The following is a 19,837-nucleotide window of genomic DNA, read 5'->3' as shown; positions in this document are numbered from 1 at the left end:
TTCATTTAGTATATTTAAAAATCAAAAATCGATAAACTAAATTAGTAATATAAAAAATCGAATGAAATCGATGGATGCACACCCCTAATTTAAGTAGGCAAAATAGAAGCAATTGAAAGAAAATTATTTTTGAAAAATGATGGAGGAAAAGGGAGAATAAATGGGAAGATTAAGAGAAAGGGAGCCTTTCAAATTTTTGTAAAATTTTAAAAAAATTTACTTTTTTTTTTGTTTTTAACCCTTGGAAAATGCTGATGTGGCAATTTTTTTACTCCAAGCGTCCAATGGAGTTTGAACCCACTTTTTGTGTCAAGTGGACCAAAAAAGGGTACGCGACTTATTAAATTAACAAGTTTGGGAAGGTATTTAAGACAAACGATAGTTTAAATGCATACTAAATAAAACGTTACAACTTTATAGGGAGTAATCAATACTTCTCTCTTCTATCACTATCATCATTATATAAAGTGAAGTTGAAATCATAAAGTTTATTATTAAATTTTTTGAGGCTCAAAATTTTGGGACGTAAAGCAAACGTTTACTAGCCTTACCTTGAGCCACCCATTAAAGACATCATACATTGAAATAATCATATCATCTAGCTAAGTCATCCAGGCTCTAGAGAATGATTTTCACCATTCAGTTCCTTCTGCCACGATCATGGTCACGACCTCGATCACGACGACGGTCATGTTCACGATCACGGTCATGAGCTTGGGCATCGTCACCCTCTGACCTTCTCTTTCGTCTATCTTGTTCTTTCCCTCTTCCTCTATTCCGCGAATTGTCCATGTACCTGACTTCATCCGCATGACCACCATCATATTCCACCTCATCTTTCCGATCCCCCTTTTCACTCTCCCTCCGATAACCCTTGTCTGCATGCCTCACATTTTCCGCATGTATCTTATCACGGTCTGGTCTCTCTCCCCCATCCTTGCGGTGATCATAATTAGTGTTTCTTCTATAATCCACATCATTCCGACCCCTATGATCTCTCTCCTTCTCTCCACTTGCTCTCGTCCCACTTCCACGATGCCTCTCTTCAGTTCTGTAATCTTTACTTCTCTCATCCTGTCTATGGCGTTCATATCCATCTCTTTTTCTATCCTTCCTGGCTCCATCATTGTCCAAATCCCTACGCTTAGTATTCTGATTCTCGTAATGTTTTCCACCTTCAGAATCTCTTCCCCTCTTGTTTCTTTTTGGACTTTCGGCAGCATCTTCATCAAATACCATGTCATACCTTGAATTAAAAATGTTAAAGAGTTAAAAAGAAATTTTTAGAGAGAAAAACAGGAGGAATGAGGCGTGCGTCATTTGTTCCTACTAACCTTAAGTTACCATCTCCCCCACGCTGCTTGTTGTCTTCTTTAAGGATGTAGTTCGACTGCTGTTTGGTGGCATCACCAGTGCAGTCTTTAGCCATGTGATCAAGAGAACCACATTTAAAGCAACCTCTTCCTGAAATAAATAAACGCCACCGATCAGCTCTAATTGGCAGGGGCTGCAACAATTCTGCTTGCTAACATATGTTCCAAACGTGCAGATGCACATAAGAGAGAGAGGCTTTGGAACTACTTTAAAATGATAAAGTCATTTTAGAAAGCACAAAATATAAAATTAAACTGAACCAGTAATCGGTTGAATCACATGGCACAACAATGACACTAAATAGAAGTATCAACAGTAAATATAAGATGGAGAGCGATCCTAAAAAGCACAACATCCAATATACACTTGCATGGACTCAAAAATCATACTAACAACTGCATAGATGAGCAAAGAATCTGATATCAAATACAAACCGTCATACAATCAGATAACATCATCTTACTATAGCACTCAGTTTCTAATGCAAATAGATCCCCTTCAAAATTGATAGACAAACAAATTACACAATGTGCAAAGCGTACCTTTACCATTTTGGTCTTTGCGTCGATATTGGGACCACAACTTTGCAACACTCTGGCTGAAATCAACATGTATCCTTCGATCATCAATTAAAGCATTATCCATCTACCAAAAATAGCAAAAGTAAGTCATCCAAAACCATAGTTCTCCCACCATATATGTTGCTTACCTTCTAATAAGCATAAACTAACACATAAATTCAACGTCCACAAAACAAGTTTATAAAAATAAAAGAACAAATCAAGCTGGACAAAAATGCACAGCATTTGCAAGTGCTACTGCCATTAATATTGATTGTCCACTTTCCTTTTTGGTACCTTAATGTCTACTTCCATAAAAAAGAAAGTTCTACCACATATTTGATCACACCAAAACCTTGCAAAGTTTCCACTTTAGATCACACCCCTTGTATCCATTGAAAACCAAAAAATGGAATGTTGTTCCCCTATGCTCCTCCACTAAAATGCTTGTGATAAACATCTTAAACCTGACCTGGGAAAATAAATGCTCAACAAGACATTCCATTTGAGTGGAAAGGACATGTTTTTCTAACCAAGGAGGAGAAAAAGACAAATCCCTTCATAAATTAAGCAGGCAGGTCGTGGCCAAAAAAAAAAAAATAACATTATGCCAAGAACATGTTTATCAAGGACTACTTCTATAAAGCAACTGCATTAATACCCACCAATAAGGATCTGTAAAATCAAGCTTTCCAAATGCTAGCAATAATGGTATCTCGCGCATATTTTTTTTAAAATTGAAAAAAAAAAAAAGACTAGTACCAGACCTCAATTATGGGATTACAGCTACACCGGGTATGCAGTTTAAAAACTAGTAATATGGGTGTTGCATTATCAGTTTTGGTTTTCCTTACACTTAACATCAAGATAATACAGACTTATCAAACGATAAGTGTCCATTAAATGACATACATCCTAACACCAGCATTCAAGTTTTACATTCGAATTTGAATTTGGAGCTCATAAATATGAACTTTTGTTTGATAACCGTGGTGTCCGGGCCAGCTTGCGCGCACCTCGACTAAATCCACAAGATACTTGCCACCTCCCACCAGCAATAGGTACCGGGTAACTCTGTCCACCAAGGCTAGAACAAATGGGAAGAAAACACCTAGAGTTTGTTCATAAATATGAACTTATTGAGCCATTTGACAAATAGACACGATAAATCAAATACATTTATACATTCCAATCAAGACAGAGCTTTTTCTTCTTTACTACCTTAAAATATGCTTGTTCACAGGCCTCTTTGTCCTCGAACTCTGGCAAAAATAAGAAGTTATATATCCGTATATAAGGGAAAACATACGAAAGAAAGCAATTACTCGCACTATGCTTAGAGGACGAAAAACAACACAGTTAAGAACTGTTTTCCCAGTTTAGTCGGTAAGCAGACAGACAGAGAAGGGGAAACCAACAGTGAAGTTATGAAAGAAACTATGTCTACAAGCTTTTAAATCCCTTCAAAATATTACTAAAAAGAGGAAGTATGCTTTTTTTTTTGCCTCCTTGCATTGTGCATAAACAAACCAAGGGGGGAAACATGTGCACTGTGTCCCTAATTCACACAGAGGAACTCCATACGGGGAAAAAGGCCTGATCTAAACACAAGGGTTTATAAACCTGAACTACGGTCAATCAAAAGCAATCCATGTGCATACTATAATCATCAAAAGGAAAAAGGTTTTTGGGTAAGTTGGCCAACAGAGTCTGCTTTGAAAAAAAAAACAAAAAGAAAACACAGAGGCAAGGAAATTTGAAATATAATTTTTTTCTTGCATTTGACTTTGTAAAAAAGATAGTAACAGAACGAATATCAATTAGATATCATATTACCATCAATGATAATGTTCTTCACACTGAGGTTCGAATGAAAAGTTCTATTTAGGAAGCTTCTGCACAATTTTTTTATTTTTTTTTTTGGATAAAGATAAAGTTGTACTCCCTCCGTTTCATAATAAATGAATTGTTGAATTTTGGCACACAGATTAAGAAAAAAACATTAAAGACATAAATTTAACACAACTTTCCATTTTTACCCCAAAAAAAGAAAAAGTTGACTTGTAATACCTTTTCAAAAGTTAATTGGTTGTCAAATCATAAGGGTAAATTTGGAAAAAAATTCAATGATTCACTTATTTTGAAACACCAATAAATACCCCAATAATTCATTTATTCCGAAACGGAGGGAGTATTATTTAGCATTAAGGATATGCTGGCCACCTGCAAAAAGTTACAAGCTATTTCCGTAAACTTGTGCATGATTTCTAGATTGAATTTGAGCTTTTAAGTGCAAAGTTATGTTCCCTCTCTTGCCTTCTCTTCTTGTCTTTCCTCAAAGCTCATGCAAAAGTGATACTCAAACATTCTATTGTTTTGTTTCCTTCTTATTCCTTCAATCCAAACAACCCTAAGGTTAAGATGGACTATTCCTAGTGAGGGTGGGAAACGTAATGCAGGTTATAATATGATCAGTGGTGAAACAAATAATTATTTGACTAGGGGATACACGGCTTGTGGTTAGAGTCAAGGTGATGGCATTAGCCACCTTAGATGATGATGATCAAGGTGTTGCTCGTTCACAATAGATCATCCCTTCTGAAAAAATAGCAGTATCAACAAAACCAACCAAACATCAAGGTGTTATATTCAGCTATGAGTAGTATACAGCTAGATGAGGCAAATCAACCAAGATTTGAGGTATCATACTGATCAGATCACTATTGAGAACTTTGCATTGGAAATGTTTATAAAGTAGCACACATATGATATTGGTATCGTTTTCAGAAGTATATAAAGGTAGGGATACCAAGCAAACATAACGTGTCATCCTTGTTCAGATAATTTAGAGAGCTTTGCTCTATAGTACAAAAGTAAAAGGAGGTCTTCCTCAGGTGATCGGCTGATCAACACCAGTTGCTCTCTTAAGTGGTTTTGACACCCTTGATGAGCACCAAAGGTACAGATATTATTGCAGCACACCTAGACTTGTTAGCGAGTATGGGGTAACTCACATTGCATCCTTAGAGTTAAGATTATGGAGAAAAACATCACTAAGGAAGAAGCAGAAATAAGATGCATATATTTTTGTTAAACTTTATCACCGCACAATTTTTTTAGTGGAATCTTAAACTTACCAATGAAAGAATAGCAGAGGCTATCCCCGGTCTTGAAATCCCTAATTATTTCAGCACTGAGAAGAACAAGCAATAAGAGATGAGAGAAATTTCAACAAACATTGCCAGATAGAGAAGAATAAATGGCATGTAAAACTATTCAAAATATCAAGCAGTCAATAACTTACGATGTCACGGTACCAAAGCGTGAGAAGATTGTATACAGGTCCTCATCCTGCATGGAAAAATGTTGTCTGATAGTACCAGAAAGAAAGATGGCATACTATTCCAAAATTGGAAGACCAGGACCTAAAGCTTAGACAATAGTCCTAAAAAGAAGAACCTTAAGCACGAATAAAGAAGAAACTCACTTCAGTAACTGGATTCAATTTACATACAAAAAGCACATTGTCAGGCGGCTTTATCTCAGCATCAGGAATGTCCCCTACCTGTGATACAAGTTAGTACATTTACAATTTGGCCGGTCGACAATTTTTGAATGATCAAACAGTTAATAAAAGTTCTTACACTTTCAAGTACTACTGCTCGTGAATGTGCTTCTTTTGCATGCAGAACCTCCTCGAGTTCTTGCATACCTAGTTGCTCATCCATTGGTACCCAATCATCTTCTAAACGTACATCATCTTCAACCTAAGTAGATAAAAAAATGTAAGGGCAAGAGTAGGATAAAAAGGAATGCTTGAAAGTGAACGGTGAATATGCTGGGGATGTTTATCCTCTTTTATGAAAAATAACATTCACTTCCATTGCAAAGGAATATGGATATAAAGACAGGTCCCACCCTGAGATCACATCATGTGACCAAGTCATGCAGTCTCATTGAAGATCTGGAAGGGAATCACAAAACAGTCCTAGTGTTTTACGCTATACGGAAGAGACAAAGGTGCTCTATGCAATACGCTTAGGAAAACAAATTTCTGAGTTCTTCTGTAATTACACATTATATAAATATATCATTTGACACGGAACTCTATCATACTTTTCAGATTAAAGCCCAAATCCAAAGTACCTTACCTAAATATGAAAGAAGGAAATTTTTGTCAGATAGTGCAAAGCCTCTAATAATCTCTAGCATAATCCTCTAGCAAGCTTCCGTGTCTCGAGCCGGGGGTCTATCGGAAACAGCCTTTCTACTTCTTTAGAGGTACAGGTATGGACTACGTACATCTTACCCTCCCCAGGCCTCACTATGTGGGAATACACTGGGTTTGTTGTTGTTGTTGTTGATAATCCTCTAGCAAGAAGACCAATCTTTTTTTTTCTTAGTAGAAGGAAGACCAACCTAAAAACAAGTAATGTGGCTCTCATGCTCTATTTTCTACAATTACATAGTTACGATTCCCCAGATGAAACAAGCTTTGCTGTAAACAAAATTCTTTGTCTAGTACTGAACAGTGTAAAGATGTTAGTATTAGTTTTTTCTACTTTAACTAAAATTTCATTGGCATCCTACTCAAGATACCCTAATTATCTTGACATACTAACTTTAAATGCCCATCTTTAAATGTTATATTAAGCTAAGAACTGGTTCACAGAGTAAAAGGAAAAAGAAGAAAGAAAACAGAAAACAAAGCTTTTGCAGAGTCTAACGGTGGATAACCTATTGTCCGAAACTTAAAATTTTGTCCAGTTACCAATTAAGATCTGCAGAAAGAAAGAAATAAACTTCATGGAATACCATTGCATATCTCTACCAACATAATCTTACAAGTTCTTATGAATTCTATCTCAGATTTTACACAAAGAAGGATGAACTAAAAGCACTTAAAATTCTGTGGCTCTATACTTGAGATGTATATAAACCCATGGAGGTGAACAAGTGGACCGGTAATTTGTACATTCTTTACCTCATCTTTTGGCTTTCCTTCAGGTGAACCATCTGGAACCAAGTCGCTTAGCTGGGGAGGATCGTCGAAAGGATCATCCAATATGTAAGTGTGTTTGATTCTGAAGTGTGGAAATTATCAGTTAGACGAGATCTACAAAATAGTGAAAAAAAAGAGCATAAAATACATCAACAACGCACCGGATATTTTTAAATGGCCTGCCCTTCCCGTCCACATAAGCTTCATTTATCCTATTCAACGTTTCCTGCCCTTCTGCAAGCTCTCCGAAAACCTAACAGAACAAAATCCAGTGATCAAAATGTCAAGGATTTGGAGACCAACAATTTAAGACAACACATAGGAATTATATAATCAGAATCATAATAAATATCAATGAAATCACATGAACGAGATAGCATATAAATCTGAAATTAAGCAAAACGATGTAGGAAAAACAAGACAATCAAAGAAATTACCTATAAAGATATTTCCTTTATTTTTTATCTATGATGCCACTGTACAAGATATACTCTAGCACATGAATATCATACTACACCTTCAGGCCATAAAGAACATAATGAATAAAAGGTTGTTAATACACTCTACTAACTTTGTGAGAATACACTGGGCATGTTGTTGTTGTAATACACTCTACTAACTATAAGTCCTGGACAAGCATAAACATAAATAGTACTTATCACTATAATGACTGTCTTTATTTTCAGAATACCTACAGAAAATCAGAACATTTTTTGCAAACTACTACACTTAAAATATAACCCACCATAGTGAAAATTCACAAGAAGATAGGAGAGAATTTTAGCAACCTTGGTAGAGCAAGCAGGAATTGTCTGAAACTATAATATGATTACTTGGCCTCTCCTTGAAATACTTTAGGAAAAAAATGAACATCACAAGCTGTAGGTCAGCAAGTATCAGAAATTATCTTGCCAAGTAGCTTTCTTCTTGTTATCACCATTAACGAGTTTCACAAAAATATTCCAGAATGGGATTCTCCATATAGAATCTGAGCAACATCAAAAAAGAGAACCCCTCATAAAATGAATCCTTATTTGGCTATAATTTTCATATGACCTGAAAAAGATTGCAGTACTAAACTGGATCCTAAAAATGTTTCAATGGAAGGTGAATATATTATTGTACTACTGCTGGCATAATACCTCCTACCTACTTGGATGGAAGTAAGAAACTAAGTCGACAAGAACAATGACCTCAATGCCTATAATTTGTGAAAACACCATATTAGCTAAAAGTTCTCATATCGTAGTGCAACTGACATAAGCAAATAAGGAAATGCTCATAGTGCCAAAAATACATGGTTAAATACAAATGCAGCAAACAAAGAAATTTATAGTGCATGGATCAACGAAATAAGTCAAACTTTAATTCCTCAATAGAACAGAGAGGATAAATGGATGAACAAAGTTTAGGATAGAAATACTCACAGTGTGCTTCCCATCAAGGTAGTCGAGATCATCACGCAGTGTGATGTAGAACTGAAAACCCAAAAAAGAAGAATTTCATAACTAAATGATGTTGTATTACAAGCTGTGAACACGAAAGGGACCACATGAAGACAAAAGCTACAAAAACTTCATCACAAAGGATTGTATGGATAGCTAATGTGAGGGAAAATTACAAGACCTGAGAAGCATTTAGGTTCTCCCCAGCACTAGCCATGGCTACAGTTCCCATCTTTGAATGCTTCAAGTCCAAATGAATCTCATCTCCAAAGAACCGAGCCTGGTCACCATATAGAATTCTGAAAACGCATTGAGAGATGTGATAAGGCTAATGTGAAATTACATAACCCTGCTGCATCTTATAGCAAAAGACAATCTAAGAGCACTCTCAACGATAACAACATACCCAGTAGGTTTCCACAAGTGGGGTAGGTTTCCACAAGTGGGGTCTGGGGAGGGTAGAATGTATGCAGGCCTTACCACTACCTCGTGGAGGTAGAGAGGCTGTTTCCATGAGACCCTTGGCCCAAGTGCAACAAAATCAAGAACAAGGAGAAGAAAACAATGAAGAAAGTATAACAATTAATAAGGAAAGCATTACAGAACCTACACGCAAGAAACAATGACAGCATCAAATAATGTGGAACTCAAAACAATAGACAACACGTGAGGATAGATATCAAAGGCAAGAACTACAAGGATATGATTAACACTATGACAAACACCAACAACCTTAAACCTTCTAGAGGCAACACAACACTCGACTCCTTACTAACCTTCTATCCTAATACGCGACTTCCACACCTTCCTATCTAAAGTCATGTCCTCGGTAATACTAAGAGCCCTCTCCCTAATAAGAAATAATAATTAACAGATACTCTAAATGATTCAGGGGTAGACAACACATTCAAGCCATTACTTGGAAAACAAGCCATTGAATAGGGAAAATGGACATATAGCCAACTTGATATGATCCTCCACCTCCAACTACGAGGTTGGGGCTTGAATCAACCAGTAAATGAAACAGGAAAAAGACACTCTCGGCTCTCAGGTGGAAGTTTGACTTCACCATATCAAAGGAAAGAAAAAATCACTAGAAAAGAAATGAATTTAGCACATTTATAACTACTGACTTACTTGTAAACTGAATCGCCCCCGGACCCTGTTCCAGTGGGATCTCCCGTCTGTGCAGTGAAATCCTTCTGAACCGTGTGGAAAAGGCAGCCATTGTAATATTTAATCCTACATTATCGAAGGGGTTAACTTTATAAGTTTAATGCTCCTTAAGCATATATGTATTCGTTTTACATAATGTTTTCATCGTGAATGCAGTCTGATACTACTGTGTTAGTGCATAGAAAATAAGAAAACCTACACAAATCCTACATTAAGATTGTTAGGCCTTCTGGTAATAGCTGTGTGAAAGAGAATGAAAGACTTGCATAAGAAACAGTACCAACTTTGAGACATTTATTTGAAAGTTGTCAATTTGGATTTAATAAACCAACAAGACAAAACTAAGACAGAGGGAAAAGCTATGAGCTAATAAAACTAAAACAAAAACAAGGAAAACTGAACTACGAAAGCAAATATTGGATGCAATGAGTTTCTTTGTACTTTTTCTCAATGACCCAGGAATACAATTTTTATGATGTATTACCCAAAGAAGGCCCGTCAGCTAAATGCAAATCCTCTACAGCTCAATTTGTTAGTTTCAATAGACAAATGCATACAAATAGCTATTTTTGTGCCAGTAGATTCATAGTTAGCATGCTGCGATTGATGCAAATATGTTTCTGATTAACACGATACACCACAAGATTAGCAACGATTTAAACAAATTTGGAAAACATAGTCTAATATTCATAGCTTAATTCCGCAATTAGACAAGCATAAACGGAAGATAAATGCATATACATAGCTATTTTCGTGGCAGCAGATTCATAGTTAGCAATTAGCATGATGAAATTAATATAAATAGTTTCTGATTGACGCAAATATAACACAAGATTAGCAACGAAACGAACAAATTTGGCAAATTTAACCGCATATCCATGGCTTAATTCTGCAATAAGATGAGCATAAATGGAAGATAAATGCATAGACATAGCTATTTTCGTGGCAGTAGATTCACAGTCAGCATAACATGATGCAATTAATATAATACACGAACACATCACAATATTAGCAACGAATTGAACAAATTTGGCAAACTTAATCTAATATTCATAGCCTAATTCCGCAATTAGACAAGCATAAACAGAAAATAAATGCATAGACAGCCATTTTCGTTGCAGTAGATTCACAGTCAGTATAGCATGATGAAATTAATACAATACACAAACACATCACAATATTAGCAACAAATCGAACAAATTTGGCAAACTTAATCTAATATTCATAGCCTAATTTTGCAATTAGACAAGCATAAACGGAAAATAAATGCATAGACAGCTATTTTCGTGGCAGTAGATTCACAGTAAGCATAACATCGTGGAAATTAATATAATACACTAACACATCACAATATTAGCGACGAATCGAACAAATTTGCCAAACTTAATCTAATATTCATAGCTTAATTCTGCAATTAGACAAGCATAAACGGAAAACAAATGCATAGACAGATATTTTCGTGGCAGTAGATTCACAGTCAGCATAACATCATGGAAATTAATATAATACACGAGCACATCACAATATTAGCAACAAAGCGAGCAAATTTGGCAAACTTAATCTAATATTCATAGCTTAATTCCGCAATTAGACAAGCATAAACGGAAAATAAATGCATAGACAGCTATTTTTGTGGAAGTAGATTCACAGTTAGCATAACATCATGGAAATTAATATAATACACTAACACATCACAATATTAGCAACGAATCAAACAAATTTGCCAAACTTAATCTAATATTCATAGCTTAATTCCGCAATTAGACAAGTATAAACAGAAAATAAATGCATAGACAGCTATTTTTGTGAAAGTAAATTCCCAGTTAGCATAACATCATGGAAATTAATATAATACACTAACACATCACAATATTAGCAACGAATCGAACAAATTTGGCAAACTTAATCTAATGTTCATAGCTTAATTCCGGAATTAGACAAGCATAAACGGAAAATAAATGCATAGACAGCTATTTTTGCGGAAGTAGATTCACAGTTAGCATAGCATGATGAAATTAATATAATACACTAACACAACAAAATATTAGCAACGAAATAAGCAAATTTTTTTCAAATATTGATAACTTAATTCCGCAAATAGACGAGTATAACAATAATATCCATAAAAGCAGGGCGCTTACTTGCAGAGCTTCAGAAAATTCTTGCATGTCAATGGGCAGCGATCAGTAAACAAGTCCACTACCATCTCTCCCAAGCTCGTAACTATCATTACTGACATTTTGAGAAAATTTGCAAAGAGGGATTTTGGGGAATAAACTACCGAGAATTTAAAGGAGGGACTATTTTCGTATTTGCGAAGAGAGTTTTAAAAAAATTTTAAACTAAGAGAAAATAGGTAGAGATGAGAGAGAAAAAAATAAAGGGTCTCATTTAACAAGTAAATATTACCCCTCCGTTTAAAAAAAATGACCTATAAAAAATTTAAATCTTATAATTTTAAATTAAAGTTGTGTTATGTACTAAAATGTCCTAATCTTGTGGTCCTAAATATATCAAGTGGAAAATTAAAATTAAAGTATTGTCAAAAAATAAAAGAATCATGAATTAAAAAAATAGTTCATTCTTTTTTAAACAGAAGGAATATTCATTATTTATGTATAAAAAAGTTATACTATTACTTTCTTTGATAAAAATAGTATAGAATATGATATATTAATAATATTGAAATTGGTTAAGTTAAATCATGTTTCAATTGAACGTAATATTATGTATAATTTTATTTTAAGTAGACATAACAAGTTGATTTGACATTCATAAATGACAGCTTATAATTAAGAATGCTTTACACAAATTCTCAAACTTGAGGTCCTTATTACCTAACATTTTAAATCTTTACAAAATTACATAAAGTCGTAAATATGTAGATTTGCACTTAATACATATCATCACTTCCCACGGATGTATATATTTGATATACATACATAACAGTCGTCACCCACAGTCGCAAACTACCCCATCTTTGTCGCCCTAAATCGTTCGACACAACATTTCAAAATCTCCTAATTTTTTTGGCATTTCTCACTATCTCAAACCCCAAATACTTCAATTTTTTCATCTTTTTTCTTCCCTCGAAAAATGTAAATTGATGTAAAATAGGAAGAAAAACAGAATGAGTGTGTGAGAAAATCAAGTCGAGATAGTGAGAAACGAGTAGTTTACAGAGGATGTGGTGAAGTATGTTTGATCGTTTAGTGAAAAAAATAATTTGTGTATTTAATTGTGTTATCAATCGAAGTTGATGGTTGTTTAAAATTATTTTTTTTTTAATGAAGGATCAATATGGTAGCAGATTTTATTTGTTTGGAGGTGGTGTGACGTAAAGCAGCACTGAGATAGAGGTAATACTTTTTGTGACTCGAGTTCGTCAAGGATAGAATTCACGAAGGACATTGAAAAGTGAAGGAGTTATGATGCATTTGGCTGCTTTTCAATATAGGTTGAGAGGGTTAATAGGTATTGGTGTTTATGGAGATCTTGTAAAATAGGGATGTGAAGATGAAGAAAGAGATCATTTCATTTTAAAAAATCACGATATATAACACTGTACTGAAATAAAAGTATCACGAATATGTATCTCCTAATTCAACACCTAACACCATACTGAATAAATGTATTACAAATATGTATCTCTATCTTTTTCGATTTAATATGTATCACACACGATATGTATCTCCAGATTTACTAGTTTAATATATATCACACACGACATGTATCAAGCCTTAAAACACGTATCACAAAACTAAATTTTTAAAATTGTATATAATTAGCTAAAGTTATGATAAAGAATGTCATGACCTCCTTGACGTATGAATTTTGTGCAATTTACTCGAAAAAATTGAAGGAAAGGTGTCTTTTAAGTTTTGAATGAAGGATTGGTGACATTGACCAACAGATAGGGTCAAACATCATTAGGAAACTTGATTAAGTTAATGGTGGACTTGATTAATATTTTCAAAACTTTCTAATATTTTCAAAAATACAAATCAACCCAACCCACACCCCTCTTCAATCCCAATCAACCACTCTCTCTTGCCAGCTTCTCCCAACCAACAGTTCTGCAAAATTTCTCCCTTCAACCTCCGGCGACAAATAGTCGGGCGAGTTTCTTTTTGACTTTAAACCGTCAATCGACGTGAATACTTCTCCGTCGACAACAACTTTGAGTTCTTCGTCCTCCATTTCCTTTTTCACAGGTAAAATATTATGAAGAAACAGAGGAACTTGAGCCAACTATTCTTCTGGTATTGAAATGTGGACTGAATAAAACCCTAATTTCTGACATTTCTGCATTTCTTCTTCTTATTGTCGTACTGTTGATTCAAATTTATTGGTGATTTTTGGTCATAGTTGATGTTCTTAGTGTGTATGTGTGTGTGTGATATGTTGGTGTTGCTGGTTGATTTGTTGTTTGTCTTGGTAGAAATGGTATTGCAATAGTTGAAACATCTGATGTAATAGATAAAAAATATGATGCAACAGATGAAAATCTGATGCAACATATTAAAAATATGATGCAACTATAAAAATCTGATGTAACAGGTGAACAATCTAATAGATCATTCATCTGCTGCGACAGACGACTCTTCTGTTTGGAAGAAATCTAAACAATATTAATCCAACAGATAACTGATTAATGATCTGTTTTTATTCTTTTCAACTGTTTACTCTTCACTTTAAAATCTGATGCAACTATAAAAATCTAATGCAACAGGTGAACAATCTAAAAGATTATTCATCTGTTGTGACAGACGATTCTTCTGTTTGGAAGAAATCTAAACAATATTGATCCAACAGATAACTGATTAGTGATCTGTTTTTATTCTTTCCAACGGTTTACTCTTCATTTTACAACAGATTAGGACTGTTTTTATTCTTTTCAATGATTTACTCATACAGTTCGGTTATCTATTGAAACAGATAACATACCTGGTACAACAGATTAGTGATCCATTTTTATTTTTTCCAACATTTTACTCATCCATTGCAACAGGTCGGTTATATGTTACAACAGATAAAATACCTGGTACAACAGATTAGTGATCTGTTTTTATTATTTCCAACGGATTACTCATTTGTTGCAACGGGTCAGTTATGTGTTGCATCAAATAAAATACCAGGTACAACAGATAGTGCTATTTTTATGGTTCCCGCGTATTACTCATCCATTGCAACAGGTCGGTTATATGTTGCAACAGATAACAAACCTGGTGCAACAGATTAGTTGTTTGTTGGAACTGTTATATTACTGTTATGCATTAATCAATTATAATTTATGTTATGTTCCTGCTAATTTAAGATAACATGGCTCCCAAAATAAAAGAAATCGAATCAAGTCCTGGTAAAGAAACAAATGCAGCTGCTCAGCTACATCCACCACTCTATGATCTTGTTTTACAAGCGTTATCTTAATTAGGAGCAGAATATAATAAACACGGGGAGGAAAAATCTTTCAAAAGAGATGATCCAAATGCTAATAGCCCTTCCGTCGAAGAGTTGGTCAAAACCTTCAGCATTGATTGTTACCCTGTGAGAATGCAGTGCGATGGTGCCACAGATTTAACGGGTGATCTCATGGTTAAATCAGTCATGCGAAAATCTTTCGACGCCTTCAGAAAAATACTTCGAGAGAAAAAATTGGATTTTTATTTCAGAAAAAGCTGCTTTGGGAAATATCTTGATTTGCCGAAGGACAACACTGCTCGTTTCCAAATAAAAATGTTATATGATCTTCTCAACCGCAGGTTTATGTAAGAAAACAAAGATAAGATGGATGAGGTGTAGATAAATTACTGTGGCATGCTTGTTTGTTTTTGTTGGGAGGAGTTTGCCATAGTTACCAGACTAAAATGTTATCCTCCTTTTCCTTCTCAAGTTATACCTACTCTGACCCAAAAAAAAGCACCCCACATACCCAAAAAAGGAAAAGGCAAGTTGAGTAATCGTGATGACCTGGTGTCCATTGTTGGTTCAAGCTTCAAAAATAAAAATCTGATTGAAGCATTGAAAGGTAAAGGACCTTCAAAGAAGCACAAGCAATCATTGTGCTTGGTTTGGTTTGTACATAATGTTCTTTGGGCGAGAGACGTTAACAACAACATAAGCCTCAGTTTAATAAATCTCTCTGAGGATCTTGAGGCATTTAACAGCTATCCTTGGGGTTATGAAAGCTTCAAAATAACTGTCGAATATTGTTGACTCCATTAACGCCAAAAATAGTCAACTTATAGGTATTGTCAACAGCAGTCGAAAGTTTCCTGAAATGAGAAATGCTTAATCAACATCATCAAAGGTTTTAGCATTTCGACTGGCTTACCTTGGCATTTGATCGACGAAGTATACATCCCAATCAATTGTGATGATGAATTCCATTGGGTGTTGGCTATCGTCGTTCTAAAAGAAAGATGCATCTGAGTTTATGACTCGATGTCGCAAAGGAGATGTTTTGGGCCGTCATCTGAGATACAAAAGCTAGCCAAAATATTGCCTATTTACCTTGATATGAGTGGCTTTTTGGATCAAAAGGTTCGTACTGATAGGTCGACGATTGAAGCATACCGGGATAAAATGGCTAATCCATTTGATGTACAATATGTTGACGGAATTGCTCAGCAAATGATTGGTAGCCTGTAAGTTTAAGTTTCATGATCTATTTTCATTTCACAAATTTCACAACGCTTGCATGAACTGCAAGATATAGATTATCTATTTTTTATAACGCAAGAATTGCGGTCCTTTTGTTGCCGCCTATGCCGAGTATTTGAGCGATAAATTACAAGTACCAAATGATGGACTTGATGTCGGATTACTCCGCAAAAGATATACTGCTCTTTTATGGAAATATGGAGAAGCGAAAGCTCAGAAATCGTACGCAACCGACGTTAGAGATCCATGATGACCAAAGTCGAATTCCATAGCATTGGATGAAGAACGACCAACTTGTCCATATTGATTAGATCTTTATAGATCGATTCCGTCAATGTAATAACCTATCCTCCTTGTTTTAACTTGTTGATTTATTTGTAAAGTAGATCGTTTGTACTCATAATAATCTTTTTTACATTTCATTTATTTGTTGAGTTATTTTATTTCATGTAATTTCCTAAGGCTTCGATTTATTTTATTCTATCTATGAATATAATTAATTTTGAGTTTTGAACATGTTAATTGAAATGGAGTACTAGATTCAAATATCGCAATAGATAATACATCTGCTGCAACAGACGACATATCTTATCAGATAGATTTAGACATATATTGCAATATAAGATGCAACACATAGGTCATCCGCTGGAAATTATATAACAGGTCTTCCTACTTTTTTTATTTGCTCCAATAGATTACCGATCAGTTGCAACAGATAAGTTATATGTTGCAATAGATCGTAAATCTGTTGCGATAGACAGAAGGGGAACATCTGCATAACGCAACAGATGACCAACCTATTCTAACAGATAATCAATCTATCACAACAGGTACTATAACTGTTATGATAGATATAAAATCTGTTGCATTATAAAAATTCAACTTTGCCATACATAAAAATTATTGCCCCTATATGTATAGTGAATTGGCTTGAAATGAAAATTTGTTATCGTATTCGTCTCTGTCTTTGTACATGTTCTTTTTTATACACGGGCTCCAACTATTTAGTTAGTACCCCATATGCCCAGACCCATTGCATCTTTCCCACAACGGTGTCGCACACACCGGTCATTTGTGTGCCGGTCAATAAACACTCCATGTATACAAGCGAGTACAACCCACACGCTGCATCGGTTGTATTTTTTGGGAGCTGGATGTTCTTATTTCGACCTTCAAAAACCCATGATTCCTTCGCCAAGACTTCAGCTGGCAAATGATCCATCAGCTTACTCTGCGTCAACAACTTGGGCAACAACTTCAAGAATGGCTGCATGTGGGTTAAAAACGTCTTCTCGCTGAACACAGGTAAGTTGCAGTCATAAACCTTAATATTTCCCTCGTATAGTAGTATCTCAATAGTGAGAAAATGGATGACATCCACATTCATGACTGCAAGGTTTTTCTTTGTCTTGGTCCAGCTCTTTCCGTGTGGATATGGTCTCTTCCCTCTAACATATTTAATCGCTTCTTCATCTCATTGGAACGTAGAAAGTAACTGATCAAATACCAAGCCACCAGAATCAGCTAGATTACGAAGATTAGTATACCTATCTTTGAAATTATTGTAGAAGTTGAGGTCCATTATTCTATCAGTAGCATCATAAGCATCTGGATACACTAATTGCCTGCCCCTCATGAGGCAGAGAATTTCATCAACATACTGTGGTATAAGAAGATAATTTTTAAATAGGTTAGTAATTGTAAAGAATAAAAACACAGTGGAAAGAATCCGATGCAGAGAGTTCTCTGAATTAGTTCACAGAATACCCAGCCAACGCAATTTATGCAACAGATATGTATTATGTTGCAATAGAATACCAAGCTGTTGCAACAGATTACACATCTGTTACAAAGATTCTTTTTCATGGAGTAGATTGGAAGGGTAGGTTAGCAAAAGTAAACTTACCTTGTCCTCGTACCACACACACATATTTGTCATATTCGAGAAGTCTTTGGCGGTAAATGAATGCATGGTGTATTCATTTTGAACCTTCATCTTGATGAATTCTTCCAGTTCCTTCTTCTTCTCCTTGCCAAGCGCCGCAAATATGTCCACCTTCTTCGACAGCCCCTGAACTTCAACAACTATTGGAGTGGGGAGAGTTGCATTTTTTTCTAATTTCAGAACGAAGAGAATTTATCTAATTTTTATTCTCTTCCTTCTAACCTCTACTGTAGGAGTGCATGGCTCTCTCACCTTGTTGGATGGTATGACACCCCTCCTGAATTTCAACTCCTCGGCAGCTTCAGCAATAACCTCTAGCTTGTCGAGGAGTTTATCCTCTCTATCCTTGCACACTTTGCATTTGCAATAAGAACATGAGGGTGAGGAGGGGGAGAGAGAGACCACTGTAAAGGTGGGAGAGACCGGTGTAGGGGTGAGAGAGAGGACCTATGCAAGGGGTATTTTCAAATATATTTATTTTTTACTGAGCACCAACATGCTCATAATCAGGACTGGCAGCAGAAGCAGAAGCAAGATGGCTGCCACCATCACAAAGAACTCCACCAGCAACACCCCCAGAAAAAGCACCCGGATCTATTGTAGTTTGAGTTAGGTCGTGAAGAGCTTCAACATTAGACTGACCTTGCCTAACTGCTCTTCCTATAGATGTTGCTCCCCTTCTTTATTAACTCCACCGTTGGGTCTTCTTTTGTATCAAAAAAACCCAGAGTAAGAAAAAAAGTCATCCTCAGCTTATCAATGGTAGGCACGATCCAAGGATGCACAACCTATAAAAAAATAACAGGAGAAAGTTAAATCACATAATAATAATTTACAGTCAGTTGGGTTACATAGGGCTCGAGTTATGTTGACACAACTAACTTATGCAACAGACGATCTAGCTACCACAGCAGCTGATCTGTGTGTTAAAACAGATTGATAATATGTTGCATCAGAATATCCATCTGTTGCATAATTTATAGTAGATGGGTAATCTGTTGAGTAGGGTTCAAAGAACAGAGCAACATATGGTTAATCTTTTGTGAAATATGGATCGTCTGTTGTAACAGATTACTCATTGCACTAGTTGCAGTTGACGGGTAATCTCTTGCAACAGATGGAACATCTGTTTCAATATCTTTATTTGAGGCAAATTATTTTAGTTGAAAGAAGGCGTACTGCATCATCCGGAGGGTTAAAGAGATCAGCCTCATTAATATTTTCTTTGCTGCTCTCTACTGCAGCCAACCACCTAAGTATTCTTGGATGAGAAACCTTATTCAGGTAATCCGTGAAATGCTTTTGGAGGGGAGGAATGGCTTCACATGTCCAAGCCTAAAAATTGTAAACAGGAAGCAAACAAAAAAAAGTCACAAGTATATTCAATATAAATTAATGAATGAGTAAAAATAGTGATCAATTTTACCATGAAAGCCCAAGAAAAGCTATATAATGTGGTCGTCTTTGGCTTTAGCTCTTTCAGTAAATATTTGATAGTCAAGTAGTAGCTGTCGTAGCCCCAGGGATAATCGTTGAATCTCCCAAAATCATCAGCAAGCGCCAACAAATCACGTTCTATGACTTTCTTGACGTCTCTTGCAAATAAAATGGAATGGACAAACCAAACTAAGCACAATTTCTTCCTGTAGTGCTTTGGTATGTCTTTAGTCTT

General features: G+C 35.4%; 1 protein-coding gene across 1 annotated transcript; it reads right to left on the bottom strand.

Moving 5' to 3' along the window:
• Nucleotides 1-417: 417 nt before the first annotated feature.
• Nucleotides 418-11,916, bottom strand: LOC107878900 (peptidyl-prolyl cis-trans isomerase CYP59). Its single transcript, XM_016726072.2, has 14 exons — nucleotides 11,699-11,916; nucleotides 9,519-9,623; nucleotides 8,563-8,680; nucleotides 8,364-8,414; nucleotides 7,098-7,189; nucleotides 6,919-7,018; nucleotides 5,579-5,701; nucleotides 5,422-5,499; nucleotides 5,239-5,285; nucleotides 5,072-5,127; nucleotides 3,156-3,196; nucleotides 1,917-2,019; nucleotides 1,335-1,464; nucleotides 418-1,246 (listed from the first exon to the last, which is right to left on the bottom strand). Exons 1-14 carry the CDS (start codon nucleotides 11,794-11,796, stop codon nucleotides 640-642), a joined length of 1,749 nt encoding a protein of 582 aa, XP_016581558.1. The 5' UTR covers nucleotides 11,797-11,916; the 3' UTR covers nucleotides 418-639.
• Nucleotides 11,917-19,837: the final 7,921 nt, after the last annotated feature.

The sequence above is a fragment of the Capsicum annuum genome, chromosome 7 (assembly GCF_002878395.1).
Source record: "Capsicum annuum cultivar UCD-10X-F1 chromosome 7, UCD10Xv1.1, whole genome shotgun sequence".
NCBI lineage: Eukaryota > Viridiplantae > Streptophyta > Magnoliopsida > Solanales > Solanaceae > Capsicum > Capsicum annuum.
The sequence above is the reverse complement of the archived record's forward strand: the minus strand, read 5'-3'. Positions and strand labels throughout refer to the sequence as shown.